At 39.5% G+C, this 24,464-nt stretch overlaps 2 protein-coding genes across 2 annotated transcripts in view; both read left to right on the top strand.

Annotated features, from left to right (window-relative positions):
• The window catches only part of LOC128736256 (uncharacterized), a 59,690-nt gene extending 42,120 nt beyond the window's left edge, over positions 1–17,570 (top strand). Inside the window, exons 6-11 of the mRNA XM_053830734.1 lie at positions 866–6,981; positions 7,332–7,355; positions 9,187–9,513; positions 9,584–9,727; positions 17,285–17,354; positions 17,412–17,570. Coding sequence (XP_053686709.1) covers positions 866–6,981; positions 7,332–7,355; positions 9,187–9,513; positions 9,584–9,727; positions 17,285–17,354; positions 17,412–17,494 — 6,764 coding nt within the window. The 3' untranslated portion in view covers positions 17,495–17,570. The remainder of the gene's footprint in view (positions 1–865; positions 6,982–7,331; positions 7,356–9,186; positions 9,514–9,583; positions 9,728–17,284; positions 17,355–17,411) is intronic.
• Positions 17,571–23,057: 5,487 nt separating this feature from the next.
• The window catches only part of LOC128736255 (uncharacterized), a 49,643-nt gene continuing 48,236 nt past the window's right edge, over positions 23,058–24,464 (top strand). Inside the window, exon 1 of the mRNA XM_053830733.1 lies at positions 23,058–23,810. Coding sequence (XP_053686708.1) covers positions 23,058–23,810 — 753 coding nt within the window. The remainder of the gene's footprint in view (positions 23,811–24,464) is intronic.

Genomic DNA, 24,464 nt, shown 5'->3' with positions numbered 1-24,464 from the left:
AAAATGCTAGCTGGGCATCGTTCAAAAGCCATGGAAGTGGAAAGTAGCCGAATCCGAAAATATTTGTATGCTTTCAGGCGTTTTCCGGGATTGCATTTCAAACAGTTTCCATCTATTCATTCAAAGCAGAAGGGTAATCGAAATAGCCTACAAAAAAGGGTTACGGTTTAGTTTCAAAAATAATAGCAATGTGATATTACAGAAATTTATCAATTTAAACGAGCCTCAACTTTGAAAATACATTACTTTGTACTACGTTCTATAATATTAGAACACGCAAGGGTCGAAAACTGGAACAAGGGGTCGAAAATTAGCCCAATGGGATATTGAATTGAAACGAGAAAATGAGTAAAAAATATACATCGTACACTTATTTCCTTTTAAAAGTAAACTGAATATACATCCTTTTTATTATTCTGTCATATTTTCGAAAAAATTGCGCTATTTGGACGATATATTGCAATTTGTTGACCATGCGTTGGTTTTGTAGGTCAAATTATAGTGCCCTTACCCTACAACAATGCTTGTTCCAGTGGTTTATATGTATAGTACAGATTAAAAAATTGTAGGTAAAAATATTAGTACAGTGAGTTTAAGAAAAATTCAAAGTTTTAGTTTTAGCAAAATTCTATCATCAGGATTATAAAGAATTCACTTTCCATCATCATTTCGTAATGCTTTGAATGCTTTATTTTTAAATACGCAACACATGTAGTTAATAAGTAAGTTAATTGTCATGTTAGTGTGTATAAAAATATCTCTATCCCTTTTCCCGGTATATTCTGTCTTGACCTCTATACCATCCTATATTGTTTGATGTTTGTTTAGTTTTTGTTGCTGGATTTCCTCCCATTTTTCTTTCTAGGCCAGCCGATCTCTGGCACAGAGAACGGTGTTCCTGTTTCGCCGGTTCCAGTGCCCTGCACTAGCAATGGCCACTCGGTGCAGGCGGAAATAAGTGGCGACTATGAGCAGCTTGCGGCCAAATTAGAGGAACATCCTGCAACGACAGATTCACCGGCTCTAGAATGTGAGCAAAACGTTTCCTTGGAACCATATAACAGCGCCAGTCACGAACTGGTGGACGAATCAAAAACCGTTACTAACGACGAATTAACACAACCAAGTTACGATCCCACTATCGAGAAGGTAGACGATGGACTCGTTTCACAGAAGGTTGTACAGCAGGACGACGAAGAAACGAGTGAAAGGATAATAGAACAAGTAGCGAGTCATGTAGTTCAAGAAGTTCTAGAAAAAGCTGAACATAAAGTAGACGAAATAATAGAAGCTGTAGCAACAGAACTAGTGGAGCAAGTAATCGAGCAAGCCGAAGCGTTTGTTAATAGTGCAAAGACGGAAGAACCTGAACAAGATCGCCAATCATTAGAAGTTCAGGAATATCCGATCTCCACCCTACAGAGTACTGACAATATTTACACAGCAACTGAAAAGCCCGAAGTGTCAGAGTTGTTACTTCCATTGGAATCTTTGCCGAAAGATCAAACTGTAGCTCAATTACAAGACGATGCAACAATATATTCAGAAACTGATATAACAATTGAAAGCGGTATACTTGAGGAAGATAATGATGTTGCTGAGAAAAAAGAAACTGCAGTAGCTGAAGTAACAACTCAGTGCATTCAAAAGCCGAATGACGAACCAATTCGAGAAACGAAAATTGAGACAGTTGCTGAAAGTCTTGCAGCCACTGTTCTAGAACCAGTGGATCAATTTGCAGCTGAACCGGTTGCTTTGATCGAATCAAAAACAGAAACCGACAGTGTTCAGACTAGCGAGTCAGATCAGCCGGTCGACACACAGCTTGATAACACAGTAACCGAGAAGACTGAAGAAACAGAAACCGAAACAATTGTGCAAGAATTCCCAGGAAACGAGTTGCAACAAGTCGAAAACATTATTTATGATAGTCATACGGAAGTTCCCGTTAAAACAGTAGGAGAAACACAGCAAGTAGAAGAAGCCCGTTTTGTCGAACAAGCATCTGCTGCTGAAGTTGTAGAGGAAGCAGTCAGTGTTGTTGTAGACGATGTTCTAGAAAAGGTGAGTGCAGTTAGCGAAGTTGCATCCCCAGAACAGGTTTTTGACCAGCCAGATGTTACGCACCCGGAGCAAAACGAAAAAGAACTACCGATAGAAGATGCTGCTGCGAAAACGGAACTCAAGGAAGAAATTAGAGTATGTGAAATTGAACTGGAAACGTCGCCTGATGAAGAAGAAACTGCAATCAAAATGATTGCTGCCACATTGGATGAAGCAATGATTGAGCAAGCAGAAGCACAAGATAGTCAAACGATTCCAGGTGATCTTGTGACGGAAACAATGGAGCAAACTGAACAAATTGCTGAAGAAAAAATGACGGAGGTAGCTGAGGTGCCGTCCAGTAAAGAAAGTGTGACTGACGAATGTGTTACTGTTGACGTTCCACCAGAAGTTATTAGCAAAGAGGAGGTTATGACTGTTGAAAACGCTTCAGAAGCGGAGGTACCAATCGAAGCTATAGTAGAAGAAACTACAGCACAAAAGGAACTCAAGGAAGAGATAGTGATTTGTGAAGTTGAACTTGAACCATCGGTTGATGAAGAAGAAACTGCAACCAAAGTAATTTATACTGCATTGGATGAGGCAATGGCTGAGCAAGAAGAGGAACAAGAGATTAAAGCAATTGCAGAAGCGCTTGTAACGGAAGTAATAGAACAGGCTGAAATTATCGCGAATGAGAAAGCGGCAGAAGTAGCTACGGAAACGTCTAACGTGGAAACTCAACTCGATACAAGTGTTACATTTGACGAAGTGGAAGCTGCTTGCGATAAGGAAGTTATTACCACTGAATTTGTTGAAGATGCTGTGGAAGCTGCGGTTCCCACTGATGCATTAGGAGAATCGTCCACTGTAGAGGAATTGATGGTCACAAAAGATTCCTCTGCAGCAGCAGATAAGCCTGTTGACGTACCAGAAGTTACCACTGAAGAGGAATTTATTTCGGTTATGACTGTTGAAAAGACCTCGGTAGATGAAGAAGAAATAGCAATTAAAAAAATTTCTACCGCATTGAAAGAAGCAATAGTGGAGCAACCAGAAGAAGAAGAGGTTAAAGCGATCACAGAAGAACTTGTAACAGAAATATTAGAACAAGCCGAACAAATCGCAAATGAGAGAGCTATAGAATTATCCAATGTGGAAAGTCCGATTGATAGTAGTGTTGATGTTAAAGGCCAAGAAAGTGCTAACGATGAGGAAATTAATCCAATTGAAATAGTTCAAGATGCTTCCGAAGCTGAGGTTTCCACTGAAGCAGACGTAGTTTCAACTACAGTTACTAAGATTTTTGAATCGGTATTGAAAGCAGCTGATTGGCCACTTCCAGAAAGCTGTGAAACTGAAGTAAAGAGCTCTGAAAATATTGAATCTTCGACTGCTGAAACGGTTCAAGATGTTACCGAAACGGTGGTTCCCACTGAAGCAGCCTTAGTTTCAAAAACGGTTACAAAAATTTTTGAATCCGTTTTGAAGCCAGCAGATTGGCCAGTTCCAGGAGGCTGTGAAACTGAAGTGGAAGGCTTTGAAAGCACCGAACCTTCTACTGAAACAGATAAAGGTGCTTCCGAGGGAGCAGTTTCCATTGAACCAGACGTAGTTTCGACTACGGTTACTAAAATCTTTGAATCGGTGTTGAAACCGGCAGATTGGCCAGTTCCAGAAAGTTGTGAAACTGAAGCGGATGGCACTGAAAATATCGAAACTTCTACTGAAACAGATCTAGATGCTTCCGAAGCGGTGGTTCCTATTAAAGCAGATGTAGTTTCAACCTCGGTTACTAAAATTTTTCAATCCGTTTTAAAACCAGCAGATTGGCCAGTTCCAGAAAGTTGTGACCCTCAAGCGGAGAGCTCTGACACCATCGAGTCTTCTTCTGTTGAAACTGTTCAAGATGTTTCCGAAGCGGTGGTTCCCGTAGAAGTAGACGTAGTTTCAACCACAGTTACTAAAATTTTTGAATCCGTTTTAAAACCAGCAGATTGGCCAGTTCCAGAAAACTGTGAAACTGAAGCGGAGGGCTCTGAAAGTACCGAATCTTCTACTGAAACAGATAAAGATGCTTCCGAGGCGGCAATTTCCATTGAAGCAGATGTAGTTTCAACGACGGTTACTAAAATTTTTGAATCGGTATTGAAACCTGCGGATTGGCCTCTTCCAGAAAGCTGTGAAACTGCAGTCGAGAGCCCTGAAAATATCGAACCTTCTTCTTCTGAAACAGTTCAAGATGCTTCCGAAGTGGCGGTTTCTACTGAAGCAGACGTAGTTTCCACTACGGTTACTAAAATCTTTGAATCGGTATTGAAACCGGCAGATTGGCCAGTTCCCGGAAACTGTGAAATTGAAGTGGAGAGCTCTGAAAATATCGAACCTTCTTCTGAAACAAATCAAGATACGTCCGAAACGGTGGTTTCCAATGAAGCAGACATGGTTTCAACCACGGTTATTAAAATCTTTGAATCGGTATTGAAACCGGCAGATTGGCCAGTTCCAGGAGGCTGTGAAACTGAACCAGAGAGCTCTGAAAATATCGAACCTTCTTCTGAAACAAATCAAGATACGTCCGAGACGGTGGTTTCTAATGAAGCTGACGTTTCGACCACGGTAACTAAAATTTTTGAATCCGTATTAAAACCAGCAGATTGGCCAGTTCCAGGAAGTAGTGAAACTGAAGCGGAGAATATTAATAAACAAAAAACCGTGGAAATCCAAACCAAAAAACACGTTACATTTGTGCTATCTGACTCTTCTTCAGACCAGTCATCAGTTGTCGAAAGCTCATCAGAATCCTCATCCCCAAATGAGATTTCGCAAACGTTCGATGATTTCCACGTTCGAGAATCGATTACTGAGAAACCGATTGATGAACTTCATTCTGCCGGATCAGCATCTGAGAATCAACATGTGCAACAGCCAGAAGAAACTAGGATTGAAGCTAGTGATGCCGGTGTTGTAGAACTCACGACTGAACCTACCGTAGATATGAAAGACGACGAAGTAGACCATATCAAGCCTAACGATTCCAATACAGCAAAGGTGTATTTCTCTGGAGAACGAGCAGAGGAATCAACTGTTAGTGTCTCCACACCAGTTGAGAATAAAGTTGATGTTGCCGTTTTCAGCGTTGCCGAAGAGGTCATAACCGATCAACCGTCACAGATAGCTGCTGCACCTGAGTTGATCGATACTCCATCGGCGGTCCCTTTCGTGGAACGATTCACTACTGCTGCCGAAGTCAGTGAAGCCATACAAGAACCTTCAGATAACAGAAGACTACTGGATTCGATTAGTGACCAATCAATAAAAACGAAAACTAGCTTTTCTGAACAAACTGCGACTATTTCTTTAGAGGAACCTGTTGAACTAATTGCTGCAGCACGTAGTGGTACCGAAGTTCTACAAGAATCAAATGCTTCTTCTGCAGATCAGCTGACAAGTGAGGACGAACCCAGTAATATTCAAGCCGAAATTTCTGTTGAAGAGGATGATCTAGAACGACAAGCCGTTACACAGGTCGTTGAAGAACAGGATAGGTATGACGATGAAACTATATCTGAATCGATTATCACTACTGAAGATTTGAACGACACTGGATCTAATGACCCTGTGATATATAATGGCGATGAAACTACTGTTGAAGTGATTGCTTTCAGCGACGACACTGCTGAACGACGTTGTGAAAAATCGCCGGACACCGAAAAAGGAGCCCGCTCTTCAGAAGGACCAACAATAGAAGAAATTGTTGACGATAATATAACCCCAACAGAGGAAGGCAAAACTATCGATGAGTTTGTTATTAAGTTTGACATTGAAAGGGTTGATACTTCGGAGTTAATTTCGGAAGTCATTGATGAATCCTCTGATGTTCCTTGCACGACGAGAGTTCCAACTGCTCTGGACGTTATATCAGAAAACCAGGAAGAACTGCTAGCTTCCGACCTCGACAGACCGGCCACAACCGAATCCACTTCAAACGAACAGGTAGGAATTGGGAAGGATCCCAGTAGTCATGACATATTAGAGCATGTAGCCAAGGAAGAACTAATCGAACGCACACTGACCGAGGCTACGGCCGTGGCGAGTGAAATTGAAACAATTGTTGATCACATAATTGAGGAAAAGATATTGCACACCATCCCGCCTAACGCCGATAGCCAAGTGTCGACAATCTCGGAAACCAAGGATCAATCTGCACCACTGATAGTAAGTGAGCCACTAAGACTATCTGCTTCCGCTGCTAAAGTAGTTGAAAGTATCCTTGTCGATGATAAGTTTTCGACAACGAGCAGCGCAACGCCAACGGTCCCTGCCAGTAGTTCCTGTCCGGCTGAGGCCAATAACAGCATTAACCAATTGAAAACGAGTTCTGCTACTAATCAACCCTCTAGTCCTTCCAATCAGTCACAAACGGTATCAGCTTCATCTTCATCATTTGCCATTGAACTTAACTCATTCAACAACAACAACCAAACGAAGGATGATTCGGCTGTAAGCGAAGAAAATTTTATCCCAGTTGAAGGGTTGAGTCAAGTCATCACTCCCGAGCACAGCACCAGCTTATCCAGTAGCAGCAACACCGTCGCCTCGAACACCGTCCTGGAACAATACGAAAGCAGCAGTAGTGCGACCGCCATTGACCAAGTACCGACCAGTGTCAGCAACGTTACTAATCCTAAATTTCTTACTCTGAATCTAGTTAACTATAGTCCTAGTGATAGTAGTGGTAACAATAGCAATAGCTCCGCATCCGCTTTGACTTTGTCGCGTAATGCTGCGGGTACTGCTGACATCATCAGCACCGTCGCCACCGACAGTACCAGTGACCAACTGATGGAACTAGATCTGTTGCGTAGGAAATTGGACGAAACGGAGCAGGCCATGACCAAAATAATCGCCAAGATAAGTGCCATCCCGAAGGGCCAGGTTAGCTGATTTTGTTTGCGTTTTGCTGTCCTCCATTTTTTTTGTTTTTGTTACCGATTTATTAGCTATACCGTTTAGAGACATCAAATTGTTATGCTTTAACTAGATTTGGCACCCCGTTCCTTTCTTCAAATTAAAAAAAAAGTATGCAATAAATGATAGGTAATTAAATTTTCGAATGAAATCCGTTCAGAGCGTATGGCATTTGCTAGTTATCGAGTGTTATCTCTTTGGAACCCACCCACAGTTGACAGGTATTGTGATTTCAGTGCGCTCAGAAAATGAATTGTCTAGCAAGCATGGCTTTGTAAGTGTAATGATTTCCATCTATACTTCGGTTAAGTTTACAGCAAACATCACTTAACAGGAAGGCTGTTAAATGCTGAATATCTGAACAAAAAAAAGTTTGCGAACAATTTTAAATACTTTTGGAACAAGTAATAATCGGACGGCACCATGTTTGAGTATTTCTAAACAAGCTTTAACATATTTGGCAATGTGAAGCCGAGCGTTGTCATGCTGTAGAATCGCTCGAGTTATGTCATATTGTAATAAAACCAACCGCGAACTGCTGATTTGTTGATTCAACGTTTGTGGCTGTGTAAAGGAACGTTCAACGAGGCGACTCGGAATGATATTTCCAAGATATCCAAATAAATTTAAAATTTGTTTCTTCAATGATTTCAAAGTTCCATCCGATTCAATTGGACATTGTCATTTTATGGAAATATTCTTCTAAATGAAAAATTTTTTCTAGTGTTTTTTCCTATCCCAAACTTGTAGATGATTATTTTCAGACCCAACTTAATGATTTCATGCTTTGACATTTTTTTCTCAAACGTAAAATAACAAATTGTTCGTGTCTTAGGCAATAGAAACATAAAAGAATAGCTAATGAAAGCAGAATTTAGCGTAAGAAAAGCTTGCAGAAGAGACAAACGATTAAATGAGACAATATAATTGACAATTACGAAAAAGACAACGGATATAATAGAAACTGAAATCACAATTCATGTCAATATATCGGCAAACACAATTGCTTGCTAGTAGAATTGTAAACAGGCAAAAATAGAACCTCTGATAAGTCACAAACGGACATGTTTCTGGATATTTTTCCTCTGCCCGTCCCTGGTGTCCCACTTTAAAAAAAGATTTGTTAGTTTTAGTCTGTCACCATTTTTCCGTACATAGTGACCATTCTAACCGAAAAAAAATTTGTTTTGTCTCCAACACAAACAAGGCAACCTCTTTTTTGCCAAGCAAATAAACTACTGAGTAACTAAACTAATCAAAGTCAACTATTCCTTACTTTTGTTTCTCTTCCATATGAAACACCGAACCGATCCGTATGAAACAAAAAACCCGTTCTAAATTTTGAAACATCGTCACCACGCAAAACACATTCACAATATGAACGACAATTTTTTACCATATATTTTTGAATCTTCCTTACACATGAACAACAAACAAATTCGAATCCGATTATCTAATTAACAGTCGTCACGGCTATTCAAGGTCTGATTAGCGCAGCAGATGAGCAGTTAATAAAAATAGATAACATTAAAAAATCGGCGAACAACTTAAGCAAGGTTAGAGCACAAATACGTTTTGTTTTTGCTAGAGTTTTCCACCTTATTCTACATATCATTTAAATTTTTACTAGCCCGTTGTTTTGTTTTGCAAAAAAATCTACCCCGTTTCGAAGACAAAACCCGATCCGTTATTTTCCAAAGCATTTAGTACCCACAGTAAACCTAGAAAGAGTCTCCAGCGCGTAAGATGAATGTGACCGAGATACTAATTTGAGCACAAAGAGCACAAACAAAATGTCAGCAACTGAAGGCTCTTCCTGATCTGGATAGCATCTTTAGTTAACTCAAATTGTAATATACTAAGTTGAAATTATTCTTTGTACTAGAGCGTGAATTATCCTTTTGTTACCACTACTGATACACACATTACTTTTTTTGTAAATTCAAACAACCTACACTTACATTAACTGTTTGTGAAACCTCTGTTTTGTCTATACTTTTCTGTCGACTTAACTTTGTGTATAAATAAACGAACAGATCTAAATTGTTTTTCAATTGTTTGGCAACTCTTTTATTTTTGGCTTGTACTTTTGCCTCTCATCTCTGTTGGGAATCGTAATCTAATCCGATATCACTTTCAATTGCTGAAATCCAAATCGCCTCATACAAACAGGAAACAGAAGAAACGGACAACCGAGAAGAGACAGCCGCGAGGGAACCAAAGTCCAACGGGCATTTGGTCGAAACATTGGACAGTACTATTGAAAGCAACACAACCGCGGATGAGCAACAGGATCGACTTCCGGATACGGACGAGGAAGCACCAACAAAGGTCGAAAAGCAACACCAGCATGAAACTGGCGCTGTGCCTAAGAAACGTGAACCTAGCGAAGATCGTGCCACCTTGAAAGTGATACCCATGGAAAAGAAAGCCAAGTACGAGCCGGGTATGCAGAGCAGTCGCCCTGGTACTCCGGTGCAATCTCTCACACTGGACTCGGTAAAATGAGTTGCTCTAAAGCTTTACTAATTGTCTTTCATTAGCAAATGTATTTTGTTTCATTCTGTAGGCGCACGTTGAAGTAGACGCATCAGAGTCTAAATGCATTTTATTAGACTCGAAAGCACCACAGACATCGAAGGTGGTCGTCGCGGATCCCGATCTTTCCATTGAGACTTTAGATGCCACTCACAAGCATGATGATGAGGCACCTGTAAGTATAGAATAAATATTTGCCGTATGTTTCTTTTCTATATTTCTATCTGTTTGCCCGCGTAACAGTTTGATTTAAACCTGATAGTCGTATTCGAATCGGTATCGAATCTAAACCAAGGTCGGAGCTTGGAACTTAACGTACTGTTAGGATCTGAACCGACCACGGTTGTACATCCCTCGTCAGCAGCGAACCGAGTAGCATCTCCGACGAAGGAGGTAAGCTGCAAGCTTCAGGAGAGGGCAGCTACGTGTTGCTAGCTCTGCTAAGTGTCGTGTGATATCGAGTTAACCGATAGCTAAGTCTGGTTATGCATTCGACCAATAATCAGGCCGCCTAATTTCAAACCCTTGTAACACTGTAACTATACTGGAACCGCTTTTTTGTCTTTCACGCGAATCTATACTAATTTTTGGTTAATTTTGACAGCTGCGAGGAAGGTACCCTGAAGTCAACTTTTACGGTTCTTACACTACGGTTCTTCGTATTAACGCTTCTTTTATCTGACTTTCGGAGATCATGCGATTTACGCATATTTTGAGATTAATTAGATTCAATAATCGTTCGCAAAAAGCGATTCCAGTGTATGGTTAACCAATCCATTTCACAATCAGACATTATTCTTAAACGAATGATATAATTTAGGAGGCCTTTATAAAATACGTTATAGAACATCTAAGGCTAAAAAATACTGCCTCAGTTCTCAATTATTAACTCCAACTAAAATTGTGTCTTAAATGTCAGAGCTAACTCCGTGACACCGACACAACATTCAAAATTTTACCTGGGACTGAAACATACCCTCCTTATACTCATCAGCATACATTTCATTTCGCTGCACTGTACTTTGGTGCTGGCACGAATTCGCAAATCGACTTTTTTAGATTCTATCGAATCCTATTCATTGGTATGCCCAGAGAGATCTTTCAGGAGCGTGTTTTAGCTTGGAAAAATCAAATAATCAATCGTAGATTGGTGGTACTATTTTTATGCAATAAATGAACTTACCGCAACAATAACGGGCGATTAGGCCGAAAGATTTGTAAAAAAGTCGACACACAATCCAAGCCTAAGCACCCAAAAGAATTGAAACTAGATTTTAAATTAGGCTTATAATTGGATTAGACATTAGAATAGAATTTGTATTTAATTTAGAACTTGGATTCGGATTTGAACTGAGACTTGAAATGGGAACTAACGTTGGACTGAAAATTGAATTCTACTTAAAATTTATATAAAATTGGACTTAAATTTCGGGACTTTAGACTTGGAGCCTACCTCGAATCAAACTGGAAATTGAACTCAAAACTATTTGAAGCCGTACGTGAGATAGGACTTGAAATGGGACATAATATTAAACTTGAAATAGTATTTGAATTGGACCTAAAATTGGATTCGAAATCGTAGTTGAAATTGATATCCTCAAATCAGTACTAAAACTCGACTAGAAAGAAATTAGACACGAGATTTTAAAAATAGTCAAAATATTCCTTGAAATTAGGCATAAAATCGGACTAATAATTGGATTTAAGTTTGGACCAATTTAGTTTCGAAGCTCTACTTCCAAATAAACTTTAAAATTAAACGGACTTGAAAGTAAGTAGGGAATTGAAATTGATCATAAAATAGGACTTTAACGGGAAATTAACAGTCATTGACTTTTAGTCGGAGAGCCCAATTTCGGAAACAATTTTTGGGCCCAAAAGCGGAGTTCTGCCTATAGAAATGTATTCACTGTATTCTCTTTGCCAATCTGAACACAGCAAATATATATTATATATTTTCACGAACAGGATTTTTGTTTCAAACAACAAAACTGCTTGTGACTTTGCAGAATCGATAAAGACTAATTTCACCTTAAGTGGAACAAGAAATTGAACTTCAAATTCTACACAATTGAGCTACACAAATTGAAACACACGGAGTTCCTATAAAACGGTGAATTGCAAATATTTTGACACGTCTGTGATGTGCACCGATAATGCTGGCAACTTGCTTATTGAAAAAACGGCAGCCGGGTGAAAGGAGCACTAAATGAAGAGGTAAATACGGAGATCCGCAAAAACAGGATAAAAATTGGGCCAAGCTGTAGAGCCACCAACACAGGAAAAGGTTAAGAAGGCAATCAGTGAGCTGGAAACAGTAAGGCTGCTGGGAAGGACGGTATCCCGGCTGAACTTTTAAAAGCGGGGAGCAAGCGGCTTTACGAAGCAATCCACCGGATCTGGGAGGAAAAACAAATTCCGGAGAAGTGGATGGAGGCCTCATTTGCTTTATTTTCAAAAAAGAACATCGACTCGAGTGTAAAAACTATTGAGGCATTACATTGCTCAATTCTGTCTATAAGATGCTTTCTCGTATTATGATTTGTAGACTGAAACCGTCAGCGGAGTCCTTCGTCGGCCAGTACCAAGCTGGTTTTCGTCAGGGTCATTTCACGACGTATCAGATGTTTACACTGCGTCACTAGACAAGTTCCGGAAATACGATTTACAGACATATAATCTGTTTATGGACTTTAAAGCGGCGTACGATTCAGTCAAACGAAATGAGCCGTGGCAGATGATGCTAGAACCTGATTTTCCGAGGAAACTCATTATACGCTGATTCGTGCGTCGCTGGATGGGTCAAAATCATGTGTCAGAATAGCGGGTCAGACCTCAGCCGCAATCATGACGTTAGTTGGACTAAAGGAAACCTGCACTCTCTAACCGCTATTCAACATTGCCTTGGGAGGCGCAATACGAAAAGCAAACGTGGAAAGGAACGGGACTATCATCACGAAATATCACATGCTTCTTGGTTTTGCGGATAACGTCGATATCAACGGAATCAACCGTAGAGTAGTGGAAGAGGCCTCTAGGCCTTTTAAACAGGTAGCAGCTTACCTTCAACACCACCAAAACGAAATACACGGTTGCTGGCAGGGAACGTGGGAGTCCAAACGGTGTTGGTGCCGATGTTTAAATTGAAGTCGAAGTTGGACTCGAATTTGGACAATTAAACTTGCAATTTTGCTTGAAATTTTTCCACAAAAAGTTACAGAACATACTAAAACAAGCAACTTTGTTGAATATCTATCTATCTCTTGCCGGTTGCGAAATATAATGATGTACCGTCATCCGGGGATACGTGCAACACTTTTGAACTTTGACTTGGTACAACTTTCGAAGTGTACTGTTTAGGTCCATGTATAAGTAGCCAAAACTTGTATAGTGGTCAATACTTTTGATTTATGATTATGAGAAAAAAAATCAGCTAAATGAATCTGTAGAATGAACCGAAAATAGGGGTGTTGCAAGTTACCCAGTAAACGGGGTTACTTGCAACACTTTTCTGATTTTGTATTTCTTATGATTTTAAATTTGATTACATATCGCGAATGACTATTTTTAGATATTTTGTATATATTTGTAGTAAAATAATGGATATTGGAGGTATGTTTTGTTTCCCAATTTCATCTATCGCTTTTTTAAGATATTCGGTGAAAATGCAGCATTTGAGTAAACTCCAAATTGCCTTTTCAAAGCACATGGAATTTTTCACAGTTTTAATTTTTCTGGAGATGGCAGTAGACAAATTAACATCGTACAGATGCAAACATACTTTGTACATACTGTCTATTACGATATTTATCTATTTTACAAGTAAGCCGCGCCATATTGGAAGTAACAACACGAATTCATCATTTATTCTCCAAGTTCAAATTACAAACAAAGCTTAAAGCTGCCATTTGTTAGCTTATATGATGCACTAATTGTGTACAGGAACCAAACGATAAAAATAATCTTATGTCAATGAACTGGCGCAACTTTACACATTCAATTTTTCTACTCTGAAAGAGAAATTGCTTTCCAATCGTATAAAAACAAGCAAAACAATGATGTAATGGAATAGACTTAACTAAACAATAGGTAAAGGTCCCTTCTTTAAAACGGCGTTGACCACAAATGGTTATGTAAACAACCAAATGCATTTGAGCTGTCACAAGCACCTTGCGCAAAGGTGTTGCAAGTAACCCCGGTGTTGCAAGTATCCCCGAATGACGGTATTAAAAAAGAGCACTTAAAAGTCAATTATGCTCAATAACTTTGCACAAGATTTTTTTTATTGCTTTCGAGTGTTCTACAAAGTTAATCGGTATATTCAGTATACACATTTCCTTTAAAGACTGTTTGTCGCTTGGACGCAAATTTAGTGAGTTATAAATTATTTAAGAAAAAAAATTCGCACTGCTCAATTTTTTTTCCAATTTCGGGTAACTTCTGGAAAACCAACAACTCTGATAGGAAAGTACTATATTTTGTCTGCAAAAAAAAATCCGCCATGAGATCTTTGAAGCATCTCGGTTACTTTTTGATAAAATATTTTATAACTCATTAAATATGTATCTTAGTGAAAAGCAGTTACAGATACTGTTTATTCTAGCGTACTAAACAACTTTGTAGAATATTTGAAAGCAATAAAAAAAATCGTGTGCTAAGTTATTGAGTATATTCGATTTTTAATTGCTCTTTTTAAACACATCGTTATATTTCGTAAACAGTACGACATAGATAGTTACTATATTCTGCGAAGTTGTTTATTTTAGTATGTTCCACAACTTTTTGGAGGAAATTTTTTTTATTGAAATTGTTGAAAAAAAAACAAAAGTTTGTATCATCCTAATAGATGAACTCACGGTCACCCTAACAGTGCAAAAAGATGTGCTAAATTTTATTAATAAAATTCTCCGAAGACACTACCCTTAAAAAATCACGCATTTTTTACCCAATTGCTGATGTCCGCTCTTTTTCAAAACTGTTCCACTCTGGGATGCTTCCGTAGTGCCTGCTTCATAATAGCTCAGTGTTTTGCGATGGGCCCTAGTTCCGATGCGTTGGGGGGAGGGGTTCATGTCCTTGGGTACGAAAGTGATCCCATTGAAAGAATATACTTTAAATAGTGGCACGAAGCTAGATCCGGCCAGCAGATCGTTGGGCCCTCGTGTTGCTTGAACAGAGGAAGGAGGCGCTTCTGTAGACGCTCCTTGAGGTAGATTTACCCGTTTATAGTACCGGTAGTCACGAACGGCGCACTCCGTTTACCGCATGAGCAGATCGCTTGCCAAATCATGTATTTCAAGGCAAACTTTGAAAGTTTCTGGTTCCTTACCTTCTCCAGAACATTAAACTTGTGCTGGGTGGTGAAGAACAGTAACCCCAGAAGCTGCCGCAAGTTTGTCTTGACGTAAGTCTCATCATCCATCATCTGGGTATACAGTTTCCGGACCCGTGACTTTCCCTCCGTATATTGCTGTTCGTTCCTATTTGGTGCCGGTCCTTGGCACTCTAAACGAAACGCTTGGACTGATTCAACTTTTTGACCACATCCCTAACCGAAGCATCGTGATTCCGCTTAAACGCTTTCACGACACGCTTGTGATCCTGATCGCTAATAGAACATCCATTATGACCGCATTTCTCCTTCCGGTTAATGCTCAGAGTTTCGTAGTAACGTTTAATCATATGACTCCCCTAAACTAGGAAAAACCGGGTCTCAAACGTGCACAAGGTGGTCGATACGTGGAAGCAGTACTTCTATGAACACTTCAATGGCGATGTTCCAGAATAAGGCGTAACAGAAGGTTTTCTAGTATTTTCTGGGTAGTGTCTCAGTACCAGATCCCCAAGAGGTAAAACGAAAGATTGGGTCAGTTGCCCAACTACCAGCAGAGCTCTACAAAGACGGCCAAAAAACACTGGCAATGACTCTACACTGGGTAATTTCCAAGATCTACGAAGAGAACACGCTACCAATATATGGATGGGTGTTTGATCTGGCTGCAGCAATTACCGCAGCATAACGCTGACTAACCCCGCCTACAAAATACTCTCTAAAACCTTGATTACAACTCAAGGGTTCGTAAGGAAGCGATTTTTATGGGAGCTCGTGCCTCTATGGACCAAATTTTTATCATCAGGCAGATTCTGCAGAAGATCTGGCAGATTCTGGTGAGGATACGATGCCCACGCATAACATATCGATCGAGATCGAGACTATGGCAGACAGTGCACCAATACGGATTTTCGGACAAACTGTACAAAATAGTTATAGATCGAGTCCGTTTGAGACACGCTGATGGCATATGCTGCATGTTATTTAACATTGTCCTTAAAGTTTTGGTCAAGAGGACTAAGAAACAAGGGACACAAACTTCAGCAAGGGCAAGGCCTACGAAGACAATCTACGCTGGTTGGACTGAGAGCGGAGAATAGGAGGATAGGACTATAAATATAATTGTTGAAAACTAAATGCATGAAAAGTAGAAGTTCAATAATACTTGACAGTGATGTATCAGGAATGGCAGATAGGTCCGTGTCTTTTAGATCGCTGGTAATTGCGAAAAAGAACACGAGTGTTAAGGAGATCCAGCGGCGCGATTGAGTAGAAATCGGCTTTACCCTTCGTAAGACGTTACGGTCAAGAAGCATACCAGTCATACAGAGCTGTTTCGAAAGTTGCAAAACCCTTATTTGACCTGTATTTTTTTTTATGGATTCTAATAATATGTTATTTAAACAAAAAGGAAGATAAAACGAAGATAGAGCAGAGTGCACCAGACCCCGAAAGGTATAGTTGGGGCATCACTCTGTTCACGTTCAACGTGTCTTTACTCCTCAAGCCATTCTATTATCTGCACCGAGACATGTCTTGACTCAAGAGATCCTGATTTGTTAATTTCTACTACATAATGGGATCCCCTGGCTTAATTATTTGCTTAAAGTTACACTCCCAGGATCTGGTGATTGGAAAGCACACGGCACTACACCTCCTCGTTCGGTTTTGTTCTTTGTAGGGTGCATTTTTCACTGCAACTAGTTACTTAATCTATTGTGGCAACTCCTCATTCGGCTACTTAGTTATAATATAATTATATTATATTATAGTATTTCTCCAGCATAAAATTCTCCAACGGGAAGTGAAGAGAAAGTTTCATTTAATTCTACGGCAATACCCGGTTATAAATATGGAGTAGTTTCAAGTTCGGTCATATAGAAATGCTTCGTGATTCTGCTACGGCTGATACGATTCGAGCATTTGTAACTCGAATATGTGTGAAGATATCTTTTGTGTGAAGAATATGTGTGAAGATATCTATCAACAAAAAACATATTCTGGGCGTTAAATGACGGACTATGTCTTCCTCCTTGATTGATATATTTACTTTAGAATAGGGATTTGAACGCTAATAATAATAATAATAATAATAATAATGGTTTTAAGACTTGAAATATGCAGCCGAAGTACCTTTTCATGCTCAACATTTGTGCTTGCTTAGAATACATTCTGATTTATTATATTTGCAAGCTGTCTAGTATTTCTAGGAGCTCACGTGACACACTTTGCCCCGTCATACTTAAGTTGATGTTTTTACCTTACTAAAACAAACCTTTCTCCGATGTCCAATCAAATTAACAGTCCAAAAACTCAATTAATATGTTTTCGTTTAGAACAGACTATCATTCCACAATTTTATTGACGCTAATATTGATGTGGCTTTTAATTACGTTTTAGGTGGTACTCAGTGGAAAAATGAAACTCTCGCTTGTGAAACTGGATGACAATGACAAAAGTTCAAGCAGTGGTAAGTTTTCCAATTATACGTACATACAATAATATTCACAAGCGAAAATACTTTCAGCGGTGGTGACAGAAGTGAAGGACAGCGTCGACGAAAAGGATGATTCATCCCACGATCCGCTGAGGCCCAGTGATCGAAAATGAAGCAATTCGGCAGAAAACTACTCCAGATTGGGTATTCAATAGTTAGATGCAAACATGTTAATGATTGCTTGAGCCTATCTTTTGCAATTAGATGGAAAGGGTTGATATTGAAAACATATTGTACGTCATTATCCTATTTCTATTGACTGAGAAGAGCAGACACGCGTATTTCGAATATAATTACGTATCATCTGCCGAATAAAAGTGGCCAAATTAGTGTGATTCGTTTTCACGTCATTGAGTAGCTTGTATTGTAGTTTTTTTTGTTCAAACTTTGTTCTTCAGTGGCACGATAGGTTCGGCACAATTTTCAGGGTATCGTCCAACATGCACCGCTATGCTATATACACACACACAAGCTAAACAAAAAATCGATCCCAAATTCTACTATTACCAGTTATCAATTATGATACATTCGTCCTATATGTAACGGTTGTAATCAAGGCGCAAATTTACACGACTATTTTCAATAAAATTTTCAATATAATTTACTGTAACCTGCAATATCTGTTCTCTTGCTTAAGTTGATCACCCCAGCTTAGTCCAACCAATTATCTATATATTTCAGATAAATCGTATTTTATATACACCTGCATTGTATAACCGTTTTTAGCTCAGGCCTCGGTTGATATAGCCTCATATACATTGTTACCAATATATAGCAGATATTCTGCTAGAATAAATGAGTAGTTTGTGAAGTTTCACTTAGTTGTAACTACATAAGCGGCAAAAATGTTGCCCAGCAGTTTATTGTATCGAGGAAAGTGAAATAATAAAAATAACTATATTAGATGCGCTGACTTTTTACTAATTGATTGAACGTCATGTTTCCGAGTGTTCCATCAGATTATGCAATAAATTTACTCATATTCTACATAGGGTCTTTTTCTAATTCCCGTCGTAATAAGTAAAGCCATTCTAATTTTCATCATTTACTGGATGGATTTAATGAATACTCCAAAAGTTCTTGTGCTAATTTGACTAAAACACACTTACCTTCCGATCCGTGAACTTTCAAATCACTGAAAAGCGACTATTAAAGCATATTATTGAAATTACGCACCTGACTTTATTTCTAAAATTCGTCGTACCGTTTTAAAATCCGTCCATCAAAATTTTTCATCGTCCGAACTGAAAATCAAAACAATGTTTACGAAGCTAACGCGCATGTATTTGTGTAGGACAGCATGGCAAATGTTATTCTGCAAAATTTCTGCAGGTTCGGCAAATTTTTCTGGCTATAGAATAACGACAGTGCCTTGCGTGAGTTATTTTCAGTTATGAATGACGAAAATCAAAACGATTAGTCGACATTGTCTTCTTCGTCGCACGAAAAAACATAGGAAATTTGGCTGGTAGGACTTCTTTAATGATAAAAAGCATTTAAATAGATCTCAGCTCACTTTGATTGATCGCGTATGATAGACAACAAACTAAAATATTAGGGACTCCATCAATGGGTATGAGCGATCCGTAAACTGTGTACAGCAATCGGGGCCTGCCACAAAAGACGATCATTAAGACTGTCGCAGTGGCCTTTTAACCCAATGCCCTTCTGGCATACAAAAAAAAAAAAAAAAAATATTAGGGAATAACTAGTTTTGCATTGTGTGTCATAAAAATGCTGATATTTTTAATAATTTGTGTTGGATAGGACTAGAATAGGCAATTACGACGATGTAACAACATACCCTATATGATAACAGTGCTAGCATAGGTGAACGACGTTGTCGCGCAGCGACTGGTGTTTGAGTCTTGGCTAGGGTGGAAAATTGAAAGGATCATTTTTGTTGACGATGGAACTATGTCAGTGTTACGTCTGTTAGTCTGTGTAAAAACTATCGGGGTTTGACCTTCAATTTGCTTTACAGAATGCAGAATCTGATATAGAAACCTTATTTCTAATTTAGCTAATTAAGAAAGTATCCCAATCACATGATTATAACAAAAATATTTCAGAATTGTTGCTCAAGTTGAAATTTCTATCATACTTTGTTATAAATGTGATAGAAACTTGCGACACATAAATTGTTCTACAAAGATTCTATCTCGTTCTGTTACTTATAACACGCTTTGTTGCAATTTGGTTATAAAGCAGGGCAAAATGCTGAGTTTTGTAACTCATCTTGATATAAACTAGATCAAATTATATCATAATTTGATACAATTGTAATATGCTTAGAGCAGATTTTATTATTTTAACTACTAACGAGATCAAGTTTATAACAAAACACAAAGAAAATATTGTTATTCAATACTTGTTATAAATTTAATAATTACAGTTGATCTTTCTCAATAAAATACACATAACATCTCCTGTGTATTTCAGCTAAGGGTAATAAGTATACGCGTTTCATAATACTGAGTTCTGCGTGCTTTCGCATAGTTTAAAATTTCATATAGACACATAAGAAATGTTACGGATATCTTTAGACTTGTGACAGTTTTATCTCAATAACTTTCTCAAAGATCATTATAGTGGAAATACTACTGAATTAGATAACTAATTTGAAAGATTAGAAGTTTACTTTTACTCTTTGATTATGATTATAAGCAACTAATATGGAGTAAAGAGTAAAATTGATTAGAAGGGATGCGCAAATTGATTTAAAAGTCAAATAGGTACCATTGCGAAAAATACAGTTTTATTACACATATCAAATTCGCCCTTGGTTATGCAACGTCGCCCATAATAGAAACCTAATTTCTTCACAACTTGCATTCAATTTTTACCAAATGCTTTCGTTCAGATTAAGCAATATTGTGTAAAAGATGGTGTGCTGCATACTAGTTCTTAGTTCATTAAAAATGCTTTAATGCAATAAGTCCAATATATGCTGTATATTTATTAGTGCCAAGCTTATCACAGAACCGTTGGGTATCTGAAAATCTAGGACATGAAATGATATACAGTCAAAATAATTTTCACGTTGAAATTACGGGAAAAGTTACGTGAATATTTTCCATCCAACTTTTCCCGTACTATTTACGTGAATTGAACGTAGTTTGCATTAGTATGCGTGCATTTACGTGTAAATCAGATAGATGTTAGTGTATTTTCCAATAATGTTCAACTGAAAGTCACGTAACTTCCTGTAGAGAAATTTACGTGATTTTTCACGTGGAAAGGACGTGTGGATTATTATGCGTGTACTAGGCTGACTAGACGTCCCGGATTTTGCGGCACTGTCCCGGATTTGGATGGCGTGTCCCGGATTATCAAGCGTCCCGGAAAGTGTCCCACATTGCTTAATTTCTTTATTATGCCAGATGAATGTGCCAGATGTCTCTGCTCTGGCAAGCTCTGTTTTGAGCACACTTTGAGCCAACCGTCGCCAATTTCTCAGTCGTTGTAGGAGTTGCAAGTCACTTTCTGGTGCAGGTGAGATTGTTGAAGAGAACCGTTTTCGCCGCACTTTCGCACGACATCCTACGACGTGTTCGGCCTACCGTCTATCGACTTTCGCCAGATGTACGATGGAAATCTTTTTCGATTGCCGTAGTTCAGGTGCGGCAAACTAATTTACCTTTATGGTATTGATTTCCCACTCTTTGAATTTCATTTTAAGCGCACTTGATGATACTCCGCACAATAGTACTGAACCAATAAAGTAAGTGGATGACTGTTTTACGTCGTCGACGTCAGCGATTACCGTCGGTTGGTCTTCGGCGCAATTAGGTTTAGCCCAATCCTCCTAGGTGCCGCTTTCAGTCTGACCTCCGTCGTCCCGCATTCATCCAGAAAAAATCTGGTCACTTTATATTATACCAGAATATTTAGTTCCAGCAGTGTCATATAAATCCATTAAAACGACATAAAACGTTTTACAATAAACTAAAATACGGTTAAGCTCGTCTCTCAATAAAAAAAGTAGTTCCTCCCTGGCCAGATTGTTGATTCGGCTACAGGGAATTGTAGAATTGATTTGCTGTGGAGCTGCTTCGATATGCTCAAATAGTTTTATAACAACAGGTTTTAGAAGGTAAGACGTACCAATAATTCTAGTAGCACCTGACCACCAGTAGTAGTTGGAAACACGGAACCGCAGTCCCTGTACTATTGTTTGTTTCAAGTTTATCTTTCACCTTTGTTCACTAACTCCTATATCTACCTCCACGTGTTGCCGGGTGGGGAACGCAACCTCGAGGGGAAGAGGTCACAATGGCTCCCGCCTATTCCAAGATGACAGCTCCGTCAACGGGATAGGGACCTTAGACTAACAAACTGCTGTACCCGAAAATTCTACATTGCAAAAAATGAAAGAAGAAATCGATCTGGATTAGTAGCACCGACCTTTAGCATGATAACACGGATACGAATCGGAACATGGAATATACTGACCCTTGCCCAACAGACATCATTCGGGCATACGAGGTGAAAATGCTACTCGAGAAAGAGGAGTTGGATTCCTACTGAGCCCAGAGGCACATGCGGCCCCGATGAATTGGGAACCGATAAATGAGCGAATAATCGTTGCCAGATTGAGAACACGGGTTAGGAACCTTACAGCAATCCTGTTCTCTGCGCCAACAAATGCTGCCAGATCTGCAGGAGAAAGAGAGTTTCTACAGCCAGCTGAACAGCGTAGTTGATAAAATCCCGCAGTACATACAAATCCAATTGGGCGACTTCAACGCAAAGATTGGGTGAAACAACGCGGATCTTGAACGCGTCATGGGACGCCATGGCATAGGAGAGATGTGCGAGAACGGGGAGCTGTTAACAGAATTTTGTGGTAACAACATCATGGGCAGTGGTGGATCGCTCTTTCCCCATAGACCAGCACATAAAGTCTCGTGACTCTCCCGTGATGACCGAACAGAAAACCAGATCGACCATATCTGCATGAGCGGTGTTGCGACACCACAGGGCACTCTCGTTGTGACGTTCTCACTGAGTGAGTTCCGAGCATCTGTCAGAGCGAATGTCAGGGCGAGCATAGCCGGCCATGTCTCTTTACTGTCATCAGGAGCATAAAGTGAAAACGTGGCTATTAAAACGGTTGAGTTCAATAGTATGGGCTCAAACATTGTTCTTAGTTACTAAATTGAAGATTATTAAAACTTAAAATCTACCTCTATTAAAACTTAAAGTCTAATTCTTACACTAAATAGGCGGTATAGTGTCAGGTGATTGAAATAGCGTTTAAACAGGTTATTTGCGACTCTCAAATAGTTGTACGTGCACGAAAGCCTAACCTATAATTATTACAGATACTTACGTCTACTATTAGTACGATTGGATATATTCTAATTAATTACAACTGTTTCTAAATTGTAAGTACATGCAATAGTCTTAACCTAAATATGAAATTGTAATGCTAAACATAAAATTATTAAAACTAGGACGGAGCTATTGTAATCCATCTTTCATGTCCTGGGAAGAGTTTCGGGCTAAATAATAAGAAGCATACGAAAATGTAAGCAAACCTTTATATAAAATGAATCGTAATGTAACAAATATAATTACAGCTCTGAAGCTGATTGAACTGCTATCAGAACGTTTTACGCTTCCCCGAAATTCCACCGGAACAAACTTCAGAGATTTTCTCTTAATCGGAAGATGAGTAATAACGATGTCGCAAAACACTGTGTCAAGTGTGACCGGCCAGACACAGCGGACCATCTTGTTGGTTGTGATAGATGTGACACATGGATGCATTTTGACTGCGCAGGCGTAACGGACTCTATCGCAGATTCCGATCGCTCATGGAAATGCGATCAGTGTCGATTGCGGGAAGATGACGCCATTTCTCAAACAAGACAGTCTATCGGTCGCTCATCTACAAGTAAACGTTCAGCCAAGGTGGAACTAAGCCTGCAGATGGTGGAGGAGCAAAAAGCTCTACACATGAAGAGAATTCTGGAGGAGCAGGCGGCTGAAGCCGCTACCCGACAGAAGTTAGCTGAGGCGGAGGAAAAATTCCTGAAGCAGAAGTACGATGTACTTAGGGCAGAAGCGGATGATATAGAAGAAGGAACCAGCAGAAGGACTAGATTGAGTAGTCGAGCAAGTCGGGAGAAAGTACAATCGTGGCTTAATGAACACCAAGCCGGTGCCGTCCAACAAGTAACAGTTGCACCAGCCAGTCGCGTGTCGCCAACGGTGGTAATTCCTGGAATAGTTCATCAGTCTAGTGTTCCCCAATCAACCGGTCCTACAGCTACATCGACGATGGACGACTCTGCGATCAACGCTTCGGACGTGGCGGAGCCTGTGATTGCAGTTACAACGACGGTTCCCCATAGTCATCCAACAAAGTATTTGTCAGATAAAGTAATATCGTCTACCGAAATCACGTTTGAAAGGCGACCGGTGAGTACATCAAAAACCTCGAGATGTGGCTCAACGATACACATAGATCCAGTTGGGACAGTAGATCCCATAGCAAGTAAAACCGTCAGTAACAGTAACTACAATTCGGTGCCTATTATTCCTACTTTGTCAGTATCCATTCCAAACACGTCATTAAACAACAAGTCCATGTTAGTTAATAGTATACCCTCCACGAGCCTCAGTAACACACCGGCATCATGCTGTGCAGTAGTACTACAATCCGCTTCTGGACATTTGTCGTCATCAGTTAGTAAAATGTCCAACAGCCAATCAGCTGGTTTATACTTTAGATCAGGTAGTGAAGTGAATAGAGAGAACATCAATTCCACAGCAGATAGGGTAACACTGTTAGCTCCCAATCAAATTCAGTCGGTTGCGGATGGTATTTCTTTATTGCACTCGGCAAACACTAGACCGATACAGTCTGTGCACAATGTTGCACTCGGTATTCCTCCTGTTGTCGTACCAGTTACGGTACCGTATCCTCCCCCGTCTACGGGTATCGAGAATGTTATTCCATCGTGGACATGCTGGAATCCTATATCAGCGACATCGCAAGCAGGGCCTATGAGACACGGAGGTGGTACAGTAGTCAGCGGCATGTCGGGTTTCTCTGCACCGACCGGCACATTC

Source organism: Sabethes cyaneus, chromosome 2 (genome assembly GCF_943734655.1).
Source record: "Sabethes cyaneus chromosome 2, idSabCyanKW18_F2, whole genome shotgun sequence".
Classification (NCBI taxonomy): domain Eukaryota; kingdom Metazoa; phylum Arthropoda; class Insecta; order Diptera; family Culicidae; genus Sabethes; species Sabethes cyaneus.
The sequence above is the reverse complement of the archived record's forward strand: the minus strand, read 5'-3'. Positions and strand labels throughout refer to the sequence as shown.